Source organism: Macadamia integrifolia, chromosome 2 (assembly GCF_013358625.1).
Source record: "Macadamia integrifolia cultivar HAES 741 chromosome 2, SCU_Mint_v3, whole genome shotgun sequence".
NCBI lineage: Eukaryota > Viridiplantae > Streptophyta > Magnoliopsida > Proteales > Proteaceae > Macadamia > Macadamia integrifolia.
Genome location: NC_056558.1, coordinates 34,073,964 through 34,093,017, shown reverse-complemented (window position 1 = coordinate 34,093,017; position 19,054 = coordinate 34,073,964). Strand labels below are relative to the sequence as shown.

The following is a 19,054-nucleotide window of genomic DNA, read 5'->3' as shown; positions in this document are numbered from 1 at the left end:
TAGTTAATTTATGATTCTATGAACATATGACAATATCCTATTATTATATATGGAAGGAATTACATCCTTCAAGGCAACCACGATTAGAGTAGTAGATTTTCAAACGTTGTAGGGGATGTTGTGGAATTGTGGATCAACTCACAGGTGAGACGGACTACAAGAAACTCTTTTCATACATCGTTGGCACTTTATATTTTTTATTCATGTAATTCCCAGTGTGTTTTTAAGGATATCAATCGGTTAGCTAATTCTCTAATCTGGAAGGCTTTGTCTATGACCCATATGATAATATGGCTTACTTTCACTTGGTAGTTGATGAAATCGTGAACCTTGTCAACCATGTGCTTCTCACCTTTTTTTTTTTTAATTGGATTTCTACCTACAAAAAAAATGTGAAAGATAACATAAAATACTAAGAAACTCAAGCTGCCTATTAGGTGGTATTTTGGCAATGACTAACTTAGGTAGTCAACCACCAAAAAAGTGAAATGAATAAAACCCTCATCAGTGGTTACACCAAAAGCTTCTTACTCCATGGTAATGCTAATTCACCAAAAAAGGATTTACCTGTTGTCATTACCAGAATATGAATAAATAATTGAAATGAGATTAGTTGATGAAAACCTTTCTCTTTGAGGGATTAGCTTTAATTAGAGAGTTGGTGATGGCCTCATACATCATCCTTTTTTTTTTTTTCTCTTTGTCCTTTTTCATTGACTAAGACTAACATGTCTCTATTCTGAGTCAAGTCCATCTTAGAAATGCCATAAAAATCAAAATGAGAGGGCCTCAAACCTTTAAAGGTAGAGTTGTAGTAGTCTATGGTTCTTCTTAATTTCCTTCTGATCAGCTTAAAGCCATGTCCATCTTCTCTCCAGTCTCCCCTCCCATAGCTTCTCCTCCATCTTCTTCAAATATTTACATATACCATACTTACCAGGGCGCTGCCTTAACCTTCATCCTTGTGTCTATTTTGCCCATACTTTACTGCATATTATGGTGCTCACTCCATGTAGCAATCTTAGATTGCCGAAGGAGAAGACAATTATCTGTCTCAGTTACTGCTGATACAGAAGCCTTTCCTCTTCAAGTTTGTGAGCAACCCAGACAACAATATCAGCAAGAGCCGTGTAGTAATATAGATGGAAAAGGGGAGCTAAATCCTGAGTGCCCAATTTGCTTGGAGGAAGCCGAGGCAGAGGTAGATGTAGAGGCAGAGGCAGAGGCAGAGGCAGAGGCAGAAGCAGAGGCAGGAGCAGAAACAGAGGCAGTATCATGGCAATTAGTGCCAGAGTGCAACCATAGATTTCATGAGCTATGCCTGAACCGGTGGTTGAAATTGTCACGGACCTGTCCACTTTGCCGGGTCACTACTCAACTCGAAGCTTATGTTTCTTTGGTTTGAAATTCTCTCTCTCTCCATATGTCTTCTGTTTTTCAAAGCGGATTGGTTGGTTTGACGATAAAGCGAAACTGGTTCGGACATAAATGGTTAGACCAGGTTTAGTATGAGGATTATTGCTGTTTATGAGATAAGGGGAGGATGATTTAGAGAGGGTGAACAATGGATTGCAGGACTTGAAACCAATTGTCTCCTCTGGTTTCTTCTTCTTCTTCTTCTTTGTCTGTTTGAGGGGAAATGAATGTTCATTAGTCACGCAGCCCTTGCACTCATACACAAAGGACGACAAAATGTCACTCTCACCCCTAGGGGTGTCAATCTTGAGCCCGCACCTGTAGGCCCGACCGAGCCCGACTCACTTAAGGCCCCGACCTGAATTGGCCCATTTTTAGGCTCGACACGTTTATTAAATTGGCGTTTGCGGTACAGGCTACTAGCCCATCGGGTGCCCTATCGGCCCGACTCGTTTAAGAAGCTCGCTTGTACCGAGCCATGTAGCCCGTTCCCTTTAAAACTGCCTAAATACATATTTTAGGCCTCAACTATGGTTATAAAGGTTGGTTTCTATACCTTACAACAAGAAGGCATCGATTGGGAAGCTCAAGCAAGCGGTAGACGCCTGCTAATGAGCTACTTCCCTACACAAGGTAAAGGAGCAAGGGAGGAGTAGTGTAACTAAGACTGAGGAATGAGTACGAGGTCGGCTTAAAGGTGAACTAGGGTGGGCGTAGCTCTGGGGAAATGTTATCATACTAGACCGGCTGGATATCATCAACTCAAGATTTGTAACTGGCAGCTTGCCATCATTGGTCAGCTCCCCCATTTTTCGAAAACTCCAAGGGGCAAACCCCAATTGAATCGACCATAGATATTTTCTTTTTTCGGTATATTTGCATCAGGCTTAGCCCCTAGTAAAAAGGTGCTCTCGAAAGGGGATGAAACCTGTCTAAGATCGTTCATCTAAGATCCTGCGTGTGGCCTAGTAGCGTGTGAACAGAACACGTAGCCTAAGCGGAACTAAATATTCAACCAACCTATGATCCATTTATTTAATCAGCTTACTGTCAATAAACCATGTGTTAGGTTCTCATTGCGGGAGATCTTGGAACATGCCCGTCGTGCGGATGCACATACAAATAGGGTCAATCACTATTCAACTGTGCGTAGAGTGAATTCTTTATTAATACAAAATAATAATAATAAAGGCTTTGTAATACAAAATCTATGATAGATGATGTTGAACACGGTATTACATCCAACTTTGTAATAAAATAAACTGGGGTCTTTTGAGATGTTTTAATAGGGAATGAATGAAGGATATACAATTCTTGTGGAGAACAATCACTATGGTACTTATCATAATCTTTTTTTTATTTTTTTTAAGAAACAACCATGATCTCATACATGATTAACTGTGGAGAGTTTTTTGGTGATCTTTACTATGTTTAAATAGAAGATTTTTGAACATTTAATCAACTTAAAAAAAGATTTTAAAAGGAGCCCATTTAGACATAAGTAGGTTCATAGCCCGTTTAAGGTAGCCCGATTAAAGCCAAACACCGACCGGCCCGATTACAAACCGTACCATGCCCCCAAACCTAGGCCCAGTTAAGTAAACGACTGCTCACGGTGCAAGGGTTTCCCGATTGAGACCGACCCGGCCTGATCGATTGACATCCCTATTCACCCCTATAAAATTCAAATAACCAACCACCAACCACTTGGTGATGCCATGTTCCCCCTAACGTAGGGGTCGTGCAACCAGAGAATATTTTCCCCCTCCCCTTTTTTCTTTAACAATTTCAAATTAGGCTGCCAATAGTTTTATAACTACTTCAAAAACATATAAAATAGTAACAATTTTTTCACTTCAATTTTCAAGCAAATTGCTTAGGTTTTAGTTGGAAAGTATGACAATGCAAAAACTGTACATAATTTCAACTATTACCTTAAATTTTGCTAGTTTCTTAAAATATTCTAAGAATAAATTTCATCTTTCCACAACCAACCAAATATCCAGCCCTAGTAGTATGTCTAGGAACCAGTGGCAATATTTCTAAGTCTAAAAATGGACCAGAGAACAAAACTGGGTCTGAGTCTGGACATGTTGGACACACCCCAACTTGGCCAATGAAGCCTTGTATTTTTGTAAGAAGTAGCACAGTGAACATATGCTGCAAATAGTACAAGTCCAAACAATTCAGCAGCAGAAACAACCCCAAATGGTCCATCCACGAGTACAGGAAATGTCCACAAGCGAAACTTAAGAGATTTAATCTTCTTCCTGCAGATGAAGTGAATCAGAAAGGTCATATGGGATTAAGAAATAGGTATGACATGAATTCAACTAAACAGAATTTCATACCGATTACTGACATATTCATCAAGTTCCTCTTCCCCAGAAACAATTAGATACAAATGCAATAAGAAGAATTGGATCACTGTATAACATAAATATACATCCAGTAGTTTGCAAGAAACAATTTAAACATTACATTGCCACATTGTCAAGTAGAAATGAAACATAAATAGAATTGAGATGAGAATGTTACAGCTAACCTGAAATTCCAAACAGGGTTCCGCTGGTGGCCTGAGTCTATTTCTCGTTGAGTCCCTGCATGAGTTCATCTGGGGAGAGAATGACCAAGACAACCCAGGAAATGAACAGCACCAACATTATAATTTTGAATGCCCATTTAACCAAAGACACCAAGAAAGGTGTCTTCTTGATATAACCATGCCTGACATCTTCGCTTGAAAGAAGGGGTTGTAGAGCTGTCTGTTCATCCATGGATAAGAAGAAGAATAAATGGTTTCAAACTGAAATCAACAGCTGAGCATTATTTATCCTCATTCTTTTTCAAACACGCAGTTCAGTGCCCTAACCCACAGTGCTATAAATTATTAGGTTGATTATTAATGAATATACACCAACGACCCACCACACTGCACACTCCTCCAACCGAACTGAAGAATCCATGAACGAGTAACTTAAAAAGACAGAAAAGATGAAATACAATTGAATATCCATACCTCACTTTCGAGGCATGTTTCAATAACCATCAAGGAAGGAGAAGCACCCAGGTAGCATCCCACTCATCCCACATTACATATCATCATAAATATATCCTTAAATAAAAATAAAAAATAAAAAAAGGTATGAAATGCATAATAACACATCTATCATAAGTCTAAGTTCATATAGCTCCAATGCCAAGTGAACATTGCAGCATTTGAACTACTAGATACATTATACAAGAGATTAAACGTTGGCTACAAATCGAAGCTGTGGCTGTTAAAATGGAAGAGTGGTTGATTGCGCCTTCCTCTTAGGTTCTGTGACCTGCACTCTCTGGCAACACTTGCTTGAAGAGTTGGAGGACCACATACAATGACACCCACGTCGACATGACCCCAGCATTCAGAAATGGATTCAAAAATTTCTGAGAAGGAAATTGAAAATGAAGATTAGCTAATGCATTCTCTGCTCATGCACAAGCAAAGACAGACTTGAAGGGCTTCACTGTAACATATGAACTGAATAGTCAAGCTCGTATGTTCTACGTATACTTATACTATAAGTAGCATCCTGTCACAAAAGTTTCATCCAACAAATTCAAGACAAACAGTATATGTAAAATGTGACACTCAAGAATATGGCAAGTGAACCAGACCCATCTACGAGACTGGTGTGGTGTCCCCACCAAGAGACGACAAGTACCAGGGGGGTTCGGGGGATTGGTGAGGGTGTGCAGATTTTAGTCCTACTTCGCCTAGGGGGAGGTTGTTGTGCTAGTTAATAATCTCTAACCTCCTTAACATAGTATAACGCGTTTTACAACCTTGAAGCCCATGGGCCAAAGAGGACAATATTGTGACAATGTTAATAAGGTTGAGGCGTTACAAGTGGTAATAGAGCGAACCCCAACAGCATGTGAGGCCACAACGGGGACGTTGTGCCCAAGGGGGGGAGATAAGACACCCAAGAATAGGGCAAGTGTACTGGACCCATCTGGGAGATCAGTGAAGTGTCCCCACCAAGAGATGGCAAGTACCAGGGGGTTTGGGAGATCGGTGAGGGTGTGCAAACTTTAATCCCACATTGCCTAGGGGGAGGTTGATGGGCTACTTGATAATCTCTACCCTCCTTTACATAATATAATGCGTTTTAAAGCCTTGAGGCTCATGGGCCAAAGAGGACAACACTGTGCCAAGGTTAATGGGGTTGGGGCATTACATAGTATGCCTTGATAATAAAACCTCTTCAACTATGTAATGATTTAAGTCCAATTTTAGGTTAGGCTTCCTAGACATTCAATTTGAGCCACTGTTCTAGATAAAAATGAAACCAACCCCACCAAATCTCATATTATATTTGCCCTCTTTGTGTCATGCATTATCTAAATATATCTCTGTTACCATGGCTTCCGAAAGATTGAGGTTAAGGATTGATGTCACAAATACAAAATACTTAGAGATGACAGCAATGAAGTTAATTAAATGTAATTATATAATCTAGGACATTCCTTAATACTGTGTTTCCAAGAACAAATTTTTTATATTTAGGATTGCTCCAATACTATTCAGTAATTCTATTGACATGTTGTCTCTACAGTCCCATAACTCACAAGATTTTTACACGAATAATCAATAAAATAACAGCTCAACTTGAAATTGCCAAGTTTCTGCAAAGTTTTGAAACAACAAATTTATCGCATTTTATTTCTGCAACATGGGTCCTAATGTGTGTCTTAAAATATGTCAGATTTACAGAACCAACAGATTCATGTAATTTGTGGGAACTACAAGCACAGATATCTTCCGTAAATCTCAAGGACACTTAGGTAGATTGCAAGTTTAACATGTGAAAAATGAAGTTTATAAGAAAACTCATTTGAAATTATCAGAAACATATATTTCGCCAAAACAAAAGCTTTTTAGGAAGGCTTATCATCCTATTCCTATGTATGAGACTTAAATGGTTGGTTTTATAAAGTTATACACAAAAATCACTTAGAGAATAAAGTATAACTACAAGAATAATTCAAAACTTGTAATTTCAAAAATTATAAATTTCTTTATCCTTTGTATGGAGCTCTAAGTGGTTTGTGGGATAAATAAAGGCTGTTCTCTAGAACAAACCTTGGTTTATATAAGCATGTTTATGTGTATGATTTTGAATGTAGACTTGACTCAAATAGTTGAACTACCATAATTGTTTTGAAAAAGTGGGCAAATTCTGAAATAGTTTGACTCAAATCTAGTGATTGATTATAACTGTGGTACAGTCAAACAAGTGGGAGATTACTGGATTTTTGCTCTATCACATCTATATATATATATATATATATATTTTACTTCAATAACTTGTTCTTTTCTTATCTGTGCTTTATTTTTTCATTTTGGTATAGAGTAGCATTCTTTCTGTACAGGGTTGGGAGGTTCTTCCATAGAGGTTTTGGTACTTCACATATGTCTATGAATTTTATCAGATTCCTTGTCTCAGTACCACCCACTTAAATCATGAAACTCGAATTGCACTGCTTTCTAGCATTCAGAACCTTGGGAAAATAATTGTGTTCCTGTATCTAGAACTAACCAGTGGAATGAAACTTTATTCCCAACAAATTTTCTCCCTTACGACTGAAGCAAATGATTTCTTTTCTCCCTCTTTTATTTCAGTTTCTCTCTATTCCTCTGAGATGCCTTCTTCATCTTCACTTGGCTGTAAGAACATATGGTAATCTAGCCTAAAAATTGTAGAGTCAGAATTTAGTACTCCGCCACCAATTCTCACATCTGAAAAGGTTTCTTCCTTGAACACTAAAATCCCCCAAGAGCAACAGAGGAATATGGTCGGATGCTTGCCAGGCCAAAGCATTTAACATTAGATAAGTGTCCCCTCATCCTGTGTCAACTACATCGCTGTGAAGCTTCCTTAGATAAATATTTAACATAATTTCAGTAGAGCAAATTCACCTAACTACTCGGACATGAATCTCTAACAATTCTACTCCTATAGTCCACTCAAATTACAACATAAGAAGTAGCTTCCATTGCATAATCACCTGATGTCCTAGACTCTACTAATTGTGCTATCTATTAGATCCCAAACACACAAAAGAACAATTATCCAGCATCCTTAACTGCATTTCCTTCACCAAACTTCTTGTTCTGTTTGGAGTATTATTAGTGAGCTAGTGGGATTCCTATCCTCGATTTCTCAAAATAAGCCAGTGGTTTCCTCTTCATATACCCTTCCAATTGAGAATGGTATAGTATCAATTAATGATGCAATATTAGCACCACATCATATGACATTGTAGGATATCCATAGAACATGGTTGTCTATGATAGTATGATCTTAACAAGCACAGCAGTTTGAACAGAAGTATACATGTTCTGAGCATTACCTTGGAAGTCTGGTCGTTGGCCATACCAAGTGGTACTTAGTCTAGCAAGTCTAGCAAGTCTAGCTAGTCTAGCAAGTTCAGGTTCTTCCTGAGAGGAATTAGTATGCCCCATTAACAGCTCATTAGTCTGCCTGATGCCATTCTTTTCATCATCAATCATGTGATTCTCATGGCCCAAATTTATTTTCTCCCACAGATTCCACATGACAACAATCAGACCCCCAAATATGACCACACTTGCAATCATGGCTACCACAAGTAGAAGTCCTTTGAACCACCATGTAGTTATTTGAAAAGGCTTTACGTAAAATAATTCCAGAAAAGCCATTAGAGTGATAAACCCAATGGTGGATAAGATAACATAAATTCCAGACCATACTTTATTTCCAGTACCAACCAAGACAGACATGCTGCTTCCATTAACGATCTTGAAGGAGTTCATGCTCTTAGATTGTTTACCCTCTTCCTGCAATGAAAAAGTAGAAGCTAACAGATTATGTTTATCGACTTCATAAATAAATTAATTTATAGAAGACCACGTAATAATGAAGGAAATTAAACTCCTTTAGTAACATACCAATGAAGCCCCTGATTCTTGTGTGACATAATTTTGAATCTCAAGCTGCAGTTTATCTGTGAAAGGACTTATTGACTCAACCTCAAGTGAAGAAAGAAGAGAAAGTTCCTTAGATTTTTTCACAGCCCATACAAGTAAAACTTTTCTTGGCAGACAAGGTTTCTCCCCCTTGATACGGTGGAGAATATCACTCAAGATGGCCAAGAATGGTGAGATACCAGTTCCTCCTGCAACCAAAATAAGGTTTTCATACCTAATAAAAAGAAAAAGTCAGCCACATTATTCCAAAAACAAAAACATTACAATCTCAAGAGATGAAGCATACATTAGGTGATATGGTGACTCATGCCCACAGGGGCCCTCAACAGAAGTTGTTAACCTTGGTGGTTCACCATCCTGAATATCTAAAATATTATCTCCCAGCTTCTTTGTCCATCCCCCAAGAACCTTAATTAGAACTGAAAGATGATTACTACCATCCAAAGGACAAGAGGAAACGCTAAAAGGATGCCACTGCAGCAAAGATAATTCCCACACTTGAAGGAACACAAAACTGAGAGCATTGTACTGCAGATCTACACTGTCAAAGGCAGAAATTAGAACATATATAGAGTGGAGGCAACTTCCCAGATCTACTTGATAAGAAAAAGAATTACAAAACAAGTAGGTTTACAGACAAAATAAGTGTAAAACAAAGTCAAACCTATTTGTTATGTACTTTTTTTTCTTCTCTAGATATAGGAAATTTTCCCTAGTAAAACAGTTGAGTATTGGCTTGCAAGAGGAGAACTAGTATTACTTCTTGGCTTTGAAAGCACAAACTCAACTGCTCCACATGGAAGACACGTGGCCGAAATAACATCAACGGTCTTTCTTGATTGGCAGAACCTTAGAAAGCGATCAAGCAGGAAAAGAAAGATCCCTCCAGCAGCTGTGCAGAAGATGATGTCTCCAACATGCAAAACAAAGAAGATAACAAACACAACATATAGTTGATGTGTATAGAAGAACAGTTCAAAAAACTGTTTCCTCACTGGATGTAGTGATGTCACCCACATTAATAAACCAGCAGCAAGGCTGATAACCCCAGGAAAAACGGCTACAGCATCATCTTGCCACTGCAACAACTGCACGAGGAAAACCACTATGATATATCCCTCTTTGTAGATACTTGGTCATTTGTGATGAATAATGTAAAGATATAATTGACTTTATAAGGGAACCTGCCCTACCTACCCTCATCCTAAAGCTGTTTGCTACTGCTTCACCTAAAAGCTCGAACTGTTATGAAAGGATAACATAAATTTATTCTCTATTGCTTCACCTAAAAGCTCGAACTGTTAGGGAAGGGCAACGTAAATGTGTACATCAACAAAAAGTCAAAAACTATAAATCAGTCAGACCAATATAGCATAGAAAGTGATGTCAAATACATCAACAAAAACTAACTATCAGTCAGATTGGCTTAGTTTAGTTGAGTTGTCTTTAAAAGAGCCCCTGATTTCTTTTATGAAGCATAAGAGTTAATTCTTTTTATGAGTTTTCTTCTTTGACATTCTTTTTTCCTTTAAATCTTTCTTTATGGTTAAAATTATGCATCTTATATTGTAAGTACCTGCATCTATATCTCAAGCAAAGTTTCCAGTTTATTTTCCTTTTTTCGAACCATATTCTTTATTATAAAATGTAACATTAAATTCTTCGACCATTCGATCAAAATAGATGAAAAAAATAATCTCTAGTGTATATTTCCTTCCTGCTTAACTTAATTTCATCAAATCTCAGAGGCAAGTCCCCTAGTATTCAACTCAGGCATTTACTTCTTCTCAAAAGTTCACTTCATTAAAATCTCTGTTCAAATTTTTTAAACTCAATTTCTCAAGATTGCTACCCTTTTTTCCATTCAAAATCCAACCTTGTTAAACCTCTTTTCCTAATTCTGTTGAATGCTGCATACACTTGCCCCTCCAAGACCCTGCAATAGCGGGACCCTCATGCACTGGGCTGCACTTCAAACTCTATTCTTACAATCTGAAACTTCTTATTTTATTTTTCCCTCTCTTTTCAACATATCCAATTTTGACCTTCCATTTCAAGTTTTCTCTACACATTTGGTTTGAAATAGTTATGTTTCATGCATTTCATTATATTTTAAAATTTTCATAATGACTTTAGTTTCACCTAGTTACTTGTTTTCCGTTTTGCTCCAAGTCATTAAACCTAAAATCAATAGACTGCTTTGGTCAAGCACAATATTAGGTACACATTCTTGGTGAGAGATAGAATTGGGTTTTGAACACCTTCCTTGGCCAATAATCAAACCCTCGATCCATCCTTTGGTTTTTGAACCTGCTGTCTTAGATTCATGGAAATGCTCACCTCATCCAATTCAACTGACAGTTAATCACTGTAAAATCTAAATAATACACAAAGGTCCTAAGACCAGATTTTGCAATGTGACTAGACCAAATAGCCTGTTTTCAAGAACAGTGTCTCTAAAAAGGGAACAGGTTAGCCCTAATTGGTCCAGCATTGTGATGTAATGATGAAACTTTCGAATCTCATAACCCAAATTCCTTCATGGTATTCTACTCACTCCCTTATCTTTTATTCTTCCATGTATCCCCTTTCCCTTCACTTCTAATCCACCTAATATATTAGTCACTTTCATGATTTGACTAACATGAAGTTAGTGTTTGAGATTATATGATCAAGGTAATTACTATCATTTTGTTTCCGAGCTCTTGCTAACAGCATGGCCCATCTAGAAAGGTCTTCCTGTGGCCACAATATATGCCACATGGCAGTTCAAATGGGTACCAAATTTTGTGGACAAGTAAACCCTAAGGTCGCTTGCAGGCATATCAAAATTTCATCCCAAACGGATATTGTCACGTGGCAAAATAGATCAAACATTGGACTATCCGGGTGTTGAGAGAGTGCACGTGGAAAAACGAGAGGCATTTGATTGAATTAAGCCTTGAAATTTGATACTTTACAACTTAGACCATCTATTCTCTATATCCAACTGTTGGAATAGCCACATTATCTGTGAGTGTGTTATGGAGGAAGCCCTTTCTACTTAGACCATGTGAAAGCCTTTTTGCCTTGGGTTTTTTTTGTGTGTGGGCATAAATAACAGCAAAATTTAAATTAAATGGTGAATAATTATTCAGTACTGACATGAAACTTATCATAATAACTTACTTCATCCAAAAGGCTGTCTTGCATTGACCATGAAATCACATAGAATGCTCCATGTAAAGTAAACATCATCATCGTAAGATGCCCCAACCAAACATGATATTTTATAGCATGCTCAAAAGGAATATCTATGAGGCGGAGAAGAATTGACCCTCTTGCAATGGGTAGAAATAAGAATGCTAAGCAAAATAGCCCAATTGTGCCAAAACGATACCCCACCAGGTTGAACATCGATAAGCTGACAGTAAAATTCTTGAAGGTATTATGAAAGCTTAAAGAAACAAAAGATACAAGCCATACCAGAAAAAGAAAGAGAGCCATATCTCTATAAGCATGTAAATAAGTAAATCAGCTTCATTTGGAGATAAAGTACAACCTATACAAATACTAGAACATATCCCCCATAAGATGGGCAGAAAACAAGGTTGCAGTAATCACACTACATGAAATAAAAATTATATAACAACTCAGATGAAGCATTGCACCTAGTTCTTGTTTATTTCTTTTTGGTAGATAGCTCCTAGTTGCCCTTTTTTAATAAATAAATGACTTTCAGTGATGAGTATCGAAAAATGCACAAAGCTTTAGCCCATCAATAGTACAAAGCGACGGCATGCTAGAGATGTAAAGAGAGAAGCTCTTCTATGCAGTTAGAAAGTAGAACTTATGGACATTCCGAGAATGTAGAGATACTCTAGCCATTGAGGGTTCATTGGACTGTTAATATAACGTTTTGTATTTGATAGTGGTGGAGAATGCCAGACAAAAAGTTTGCATCCCTGCACCCTGGAACATAATACAAGTTTGAACAAAAACACAATGAGGGTTTAGGGTTGATCATAAGTGCAAGTGCTCAAAAGCATTGCAACACTTGAACTGACTACTCTGCACCAACACAATGGAGATATTCGTTCCCAATTATTATTTTACAAACCCTAGCTCTCAATCCTGAAGAGAGAGAGAGAGAGAGACTGCTACGATTTTGGGGATTCTCAAAACCCTAAATCGTTGGCTATGTGTAGAATGGTGTGTCTCTTTCCTCCCTTATTACGTATTTATAGAGAACCATTTAACAATCTCTTATGCTAAATATGTCAATCAAGTGGTGTGACCATATTGGGTGTTCTCACTAAGACTACACAAGGCAAACCTAACTTCTTTTTTTTTTAAATATCCAAGGCAAGTCTAAATAATCTATAGTAATTAGTTGGAAAAATTTCTATCACTCCCCTCTACTTAATATTTACTCAAACTCTCCTACTCAAACTTTCATATACGATTCCCCCAAAAAGTAAACTCCTACCACTCCTTCTCCCTTGATACCTAAAAATTCCCAAATTAGCCCTCATTTTCTATCTTTCTTTCTTTCTTTCTTTCTTTTTCGCGGCTGCACCCCCCCACCTTGCACCACAACCCCGCCCCGCCCATCACAATGCCAGCAATCCGGCCAACACAAATGGAGAGTTGGAAATCTCCATTATTTCTCTCTTATCGGAGAGCCAGAGAACTTCCCAAGACTCCATTTTTATATTCTAGTGTTAGAGAGAATTCTTTTACTAACTCTCCGCCCCTCAAGGCACGATTCATTCGATTTCAGCGAGTGAGCTATCCCAAATTCCCAGTCCTCCCGCTCCTCTGCAGTAAACAGTGATGATTCCGCCTCCTCACCGTAGTATATCTCCCCGCCTGAATCGCTCTCACTCGAGCAATGCGCTTCACACGAGGTTGAAATACTTGCGGAATCTCCCTGTTAGATTTTTAGTTTATCCTCTCTTCTGACCAACACAAAGACACCATTTGCTGTATCCTTCATTCCCCACAAAATTGCTCCTCCAACACCAAATGAATCAAATTTATAGGTCAGCCGAGACTCGAGACTTGAGATCAGTAACCCAAACTTAAACTAAAAACTGATGGTTCAAGGTTTTTTCCATGGGTAATACGGAGAGAGAAAATGGCTCTCTGCAGTCTGAATTCAACTCGAACATAATCCTCTGGGATTAGTTCAAACTATTGAAGGAGAAAATTTTCTCGTTCTCAAAAGATCTTCGATGATAATTTACACGAAAAAATTAGTATAAAGGATAATTAAGTATGGAATGTACCGATGACGGATAGGAGGAGAAATATAAATACGAAAGTGTCAATCCCCAAAACGAAATCCAAGAAATTGATAATCACATTTCCACAGCCAAAATTTCTTAGTCAGCGATCCTGAAGAGCAAATACCCAAAAGGGAGCCCCAAAGCGATGGCCAAAAAGACACCTCCATTGAAGGACGTGATAGCAAGCAAGAGGTACCCGATTGCCTAATTTACACAGAACAAGATAGCAGCGGCATACCAGGAGGGGTTGCTCCAACGACTTCCAGCAAGCCTTGGAAGACGCAGAAGGATGTCGATGGACAGAATGGTGGACGGCTTCTAACCCGTAGCGAAGAATTTGAGGCTTATATGACGATCCTCCATGTACTGATAGAAGACGGACAAGAAGATGAAGCAAGCAAGCAAGCAAGTAGGCCAGAGAGTTGCTCGCCCATGAATCTGTCTAGTCGAAGAGTGGTTTCTCCTATTTTCTGAGCTTTTATATTCTCTTTCATTCTTCGAAAAGGTTTTCTCTACCATTACCATAAAGCGATTTCTGCCCACAGAGTAGAAGATGTTAGAGTTCTCCATCATTGTTTAGCTCTAAGCATTACCTTCTTACCCCAGTACAAAGTCATGTGCATCATCTTGTCTGGTCCTTAGTGAAATGGAGTTCTTTGAGCACTCCTTCCTTCTTCTTCTATCCAAATCCGAAACTTAATTGGAGAGAGAGAGAGAGAGAGAGAGAGAGAGAGAGAGAATTGCAGGTTGCAGAGGATGCCCTAAGGAAAGAAGTAGATGACCGTTTAGAGGGGAAGAAAGGATAAAGCGGACGGTCTTCGCGTGGGTCAGAAGAGAGGCTAAACCCAAAATCCAACAGGTGGAGAGAGAGAAGAAGAAGAAGAGTCCCTAATGCCAGGGAGAGAGAAGAAGAAGAAGAAGTGGGTCCCGCTTCTGTCAAATTGCCCGAGGCTCCCCCACTGCTGGGTCCGAGAGTGCAGCAGCCCTTTACCACGTGGCAGTATCGGAGTGCCTTGGTTGTAATACTGCAACGGCTAGGCTCGCCCACTTCTATCAATTAAACGAAAATAAATAAAAATATTTAGGGTTTGAATAAAAAAGAAAAATTTTCACCAAAAAAAAAGAAAAATGAGAGGTATTTTGAATATTATTTTTTTTGTATCAAGGAAGAAGAAGAAGAAGTAAGAGTTCACATTTTTTTGGAGAATCATATATGAAAAGTTTGAATGAATCTAGGATAAATATAGGGGAGTGATAAAAACTTTCCCTAAAAATATTACATTTAAATTCCTCTTCTTTAAAAATATCGCATCACGGGTTTTTAGGTCTGAAAAATACAATTGCTGAAAACCCTAATCAGTTGAAACAACTACTACCAAGAATCTCGATCATTGATTATAAATATTTGATTTGCAAATAATTTACAAAACTACTATTGAGCTCCAAATTTCGTCTTATCATTATCAGGAAATTCTTTCTAGTTAGGAAGTGACTTATGTGTTAAGCATATCTTTCACTCACAAATACACATCATGAATCTAGTCTACCAATATATAATCTATGTCAACATCAACTATTGACACACCAAAGTCACAAAGTATACATGCAACAAGGGAGCTTTTAGGTATAGGGACAAAAAAAACCTATCAGAGAGCCTTATTGCATAAACAACTAACAATGATTCATGCAAGACTTATAATAATCGTGTTCAATAATTAATGTTTATATTATGCCTATATTCGTGAATCACATTCCAAGAAATATACATCATAATCCTATGAATGGCATGCCCCATGTTGTTCCTAAATGTGAACATTTTTTTTTTAGAGAAATAACACTTTTAGATATAACATAGAAAGACACATCGCAATAAAATGATAATACAAATTAGGATCTGATGAACATACATGTCCAACAAGATAATGGTCATTATTTAAGGTAGGAAGCTAGTCTTCGTGGTCACTAAAGAATTAAGGTTGATAATTTAGAATCCAAAAGAACCATTTGCTAATTCTTTATTGTGATGACTATGATACAGGAATTTAAATCTTGGGAATTGAATCTGTATAATCTTGGATTGGTTGGTTTTACTTCTACTTTTCATTAAAAAAATTGGTTTTTTGACCATTTTATCTTTGATCTGATACCAATACTCAATCCAATATCAGTCAATACGAATCAGTTGATTCAATATCGATACTTAGAACCACATTGTGATATGGTTTATATCATACTAAAATACTATCATATAAATGTATGCATTCATGCTTCATGACTAATCTTTTTATTGACTATTTTATCCTCAATTCTTATTTAAATTCCCTCATAAAATATTTGTAACATTTGAAATTAAGAATTAAAGTCCTATTATAAAGGTCGATTACGAAAATATATCTTTTAAAAGAATAGAATGATATGATCTATATAACTAAGTCCAATTATTGTACAATAATCCTTGAAATTGAAATGAGCAACAATCTCAAAATCATGATCAAACTAATTAATGTTTTTGATTGAAAAGAAGTACTATTGTAGTAAACCTCATCTCCCAATAAGATAAATGAGACTGAGATAGTAGATCGTAGGCCTGTATTGTGAAAGAAGAAACAGGCCAGACAATATATGCTGCAAATAGGATAATTCCAATCAATTCAGTAGCAGAAACAATCCCAAATGGTCCTTCCACCAAGACAAGAAATGTCCACAACCGAAACCTTGGAGATTTATTCTTCCTGCAGTGCAGATGAAGAGAATCAGAAAGGTCATATCTTTACCAAAAAATAACAAAAGAATCAAAAACGTCACATGGAGTTAGGTCTGTTCTGGTATGATTTGTATTTCAATTTTACGGAGTGATTTCTATTTCAAACATTGTTTGATTTGATTTTTGCATCTTATTTCAGTGAAATAGAAGTCTTTTAGAATAGACATTTGAAATAACTAGAGAGTTATTTTAATTTTCAAATTGAAATTGATTCCATTCTAGCTCTTTAACGAGCATATGATTTTTTATGAGTAAAAAAGTGATTTATGTTAAGAAAAAAAAAATTACTACCATCTTTCCTGGCCCCACCACCCTCTCCCAAAGAAATATACTCAGAAATTGAACTGCCAAATTGATTTCTTACTTTTGAAATGTTTCATATTGATGCAACCAAAAAAATTTATATTTCTTGACCAAAAATCAAATTGTTGACTATTTCATGAAATCAGCCCGAAATTGAAATCATACCAAATCTGACCTTAGGAAATAGTTATGACATGAATTCAACAAGACATGATTTCATACCGACTAATGATGTATTCGTCGTGGTCCTCTTCTCTAGAAACAATTAGATACACAAATGAGATAAATGCAATGAGATGAATCGGAGCACTGAATGTTACAAATATACTTCTTGTAGCTTGCAAAAAAAAAAAAAAAAAACAATTTAATCATTAAATCACCACATGATAGGAAAAACAAAAAAAAAAGTATGCATCCAGTGGACAAGGCTCCTACCACTGTGGGGTCTGGGCGGTCATAATATCGGTAGCCTTATTCTTACTTTATTGAGGGGCTGTTGTTTCCTCACTCAAAACCATGATCACTTGATCATAATGGAACAACCTATCGTTATACCAAAGTTCACCCTCTAAATAGTCAATAGAAGTGAAACACAAATAGAATTGAAATGAGAATTTTACAACTCACCTGAAAATCCAAATGGGGTTCCACTGGTGGCCTGAACCCCTTTATCGTCAAGTCCAAACATAACTGCAACTGGGTAAAGAAAGATAATGACAACCTAGACAATGAAGATCACTAACATTATAATTTTGAGTACCCATTTGACCAAAGACACCGAGAAAGGTGTCTTCTTGAGATAACCAGACTTGACATCTTCACTTGAAAGAAGGGGGTGGAGAGCTAATGACTGTTCATCCATGGCTAAGAAGAAGAAGAAGAAGAAGGAGAAATGGTTTTAAATTGAAATCAACAATGACTGAACATTATTTATATCCTCTTCAAAGAAATTAGTTCAGTGACCTGACCCACAGTGCTATTAAATTTTTAGGTTTGATTATAAATGAGTAGACACACACCAGGGGCCAGCACAATCCCCTCCCCTCCAATTATACTAAAGAATCCATAAATGAGTAATTTAAAATAGGTAGACAAGACTTCAAGAACCTGAAATGGAATGAAGACTTTAATTTCTATTCGTATTGAATGTCCATCACTCATTTTCTAGGCATCTTTCAATAACCATGAAGAAAAGAGAGAAACCATGACATTCAATATCTTCATGATTATCCTTTAATAAAAGGTTCTAATAAATAACAAAAAATGAAAGGAAATTGTTTAAACAACCTTATGTTTGAGTCCTAGGAAAACAAAGTGTAGATTCATTTTTGAAAAAATCCTCTCCAACATTCCGGCATTCGATGACTAGGAGGACCTGGAGGTGTGCGTCATGTGTTGGGGTGTGTGCCCAAATGCCATATGTGACCACAAGATTGACATTTCTTCTTGTCATGTGATTTCACTGTTGGTGTACGATGTCTTGTATTCCGTCAGAGTTTAATCCATGGAGTACTGGTGTAAGCGCCTCGACAGGCAGGACGGCGGTCCAGCTCGAATATTTTTATTTGAGGGCAATTTTGTTACTTTCCGCATTAGGGTTTTTCACTATATATTTTTAGCGAGAGTTTCTTTTTCTGTAATGCAAACAATACTAAAAGGTGTGAAGAACGAGCGCTGTAACCCTATTCTCTATTGATAGTGAAGCAAGATCTCATCTCACTAAGGACATAACCAATCTTACCGACCCTCGTAAATCTGTGTGCATTGTTTTTTCTTGTTTTTCCATTATCTTCTGCATCATTTTAAGGTTGCGTTTATACATTTACCAAGTGTACTTGGGTCATAGGGTCTTTTGGACTATGATCTGAATTGCTATAGGATAATAATCTCCCGGATTTAATCAAGAATTTCGTTTGTAATCCCTCTCTGAGAAATCGATTCGGATATAGATTGGATTATATCAGACAGATTTATCCTTGCTTTTTCATAATATTTTTTTTAATTATCATTTTACCTTTATACCTTATCAATGGATCGATTCAGTCAAGACCGAGAATTATAAAATTCAGCTAATACCAATCAATTTGATCTGCATTTTAAAACCATGTCTAAGAGAGATCTAACAAATCTGTTTATTATTTCTCAATGGTTGTGAACAGAAGTATTAATCCATAGAGACATAACGTAGATATATACAAAACTTTACATAGTTTTCCTTCATTACACAATAAGATTCACCACTCCATCCTAAGGTTCTTTCTCTTTCTTTTTTTTTTTTCTTTTTTT

General features: G+C 37.0%; 2 protein-coding genes across 5 annotated transcripts; one reads left to right on the top strand and one right to left on the bottom strand.

Moving 5' to 3' along the window:
- The first annotated feature begins 859 nt into the window (after positions 1-859).
- Positions 860-1,405, top strand: LOC122065204 (RING-H2 finger protein ATL78-like). Its single transcript, XM_042629022.1, has one exon. It carries the CDS (start codon positions 860-862, stop codon positions 1,403-1,405), a length of 546 nt encoding a protein of 181 aa, XP_042484956.1.
- A 1,841-nt stretch (positions 1,406-3,246) lies between these two features.
- LOC122060673 (ferric reduction oxidase 6-like) lies at positions 3,247-17,652 on the bottom strand. 4 transcript variants are annotated; one of them, XM_042623793.1, is made up of 9 exons: positions 17,396-17,652; positions 16,991-17,105; positions 16,242-16,433; positions 11,600-11,834; positions 9,192-9,519; positions 8,718-8,967; positions 8,393-8,645; positions 7,816-8,281; positions 3,247-3,686 (listed from the first exon to the last, which is right to left on the bottom strand). In XM_042623793.1, exons 1-9 carry the CDS (start codon positions 17,454-17,456, stop codon positions 3,370-3,372), a joined length of 2,217 nt encoding a protein of 738 aa, XP_042479727.1. In that variant the 5' UTR covers positions 17,457-17,652; the 3' UTR covers positions 3,247-3,369. The 4 variants fall into 4 exon arrangements, with proteins under 4 accessions (XP_042479727.1, XP_042479735.1, XP_042479731.1 ...); XM_042623801.1 differs by lacking the exons at positions 16,242-16,433; positions 16,991-17,105; positions 17,396-17,652 and adding an exon at positions 13,702-14,585; XM_042623797.1 differs by lacking the exons at positions 16,242-16,433; positions 16,991-17,105; positions 17,396-17,652 and adding an exon at positions 13,940-14,585.
- Positions 17,653-19,054: the final 1,402 nt, after the last annotated feature.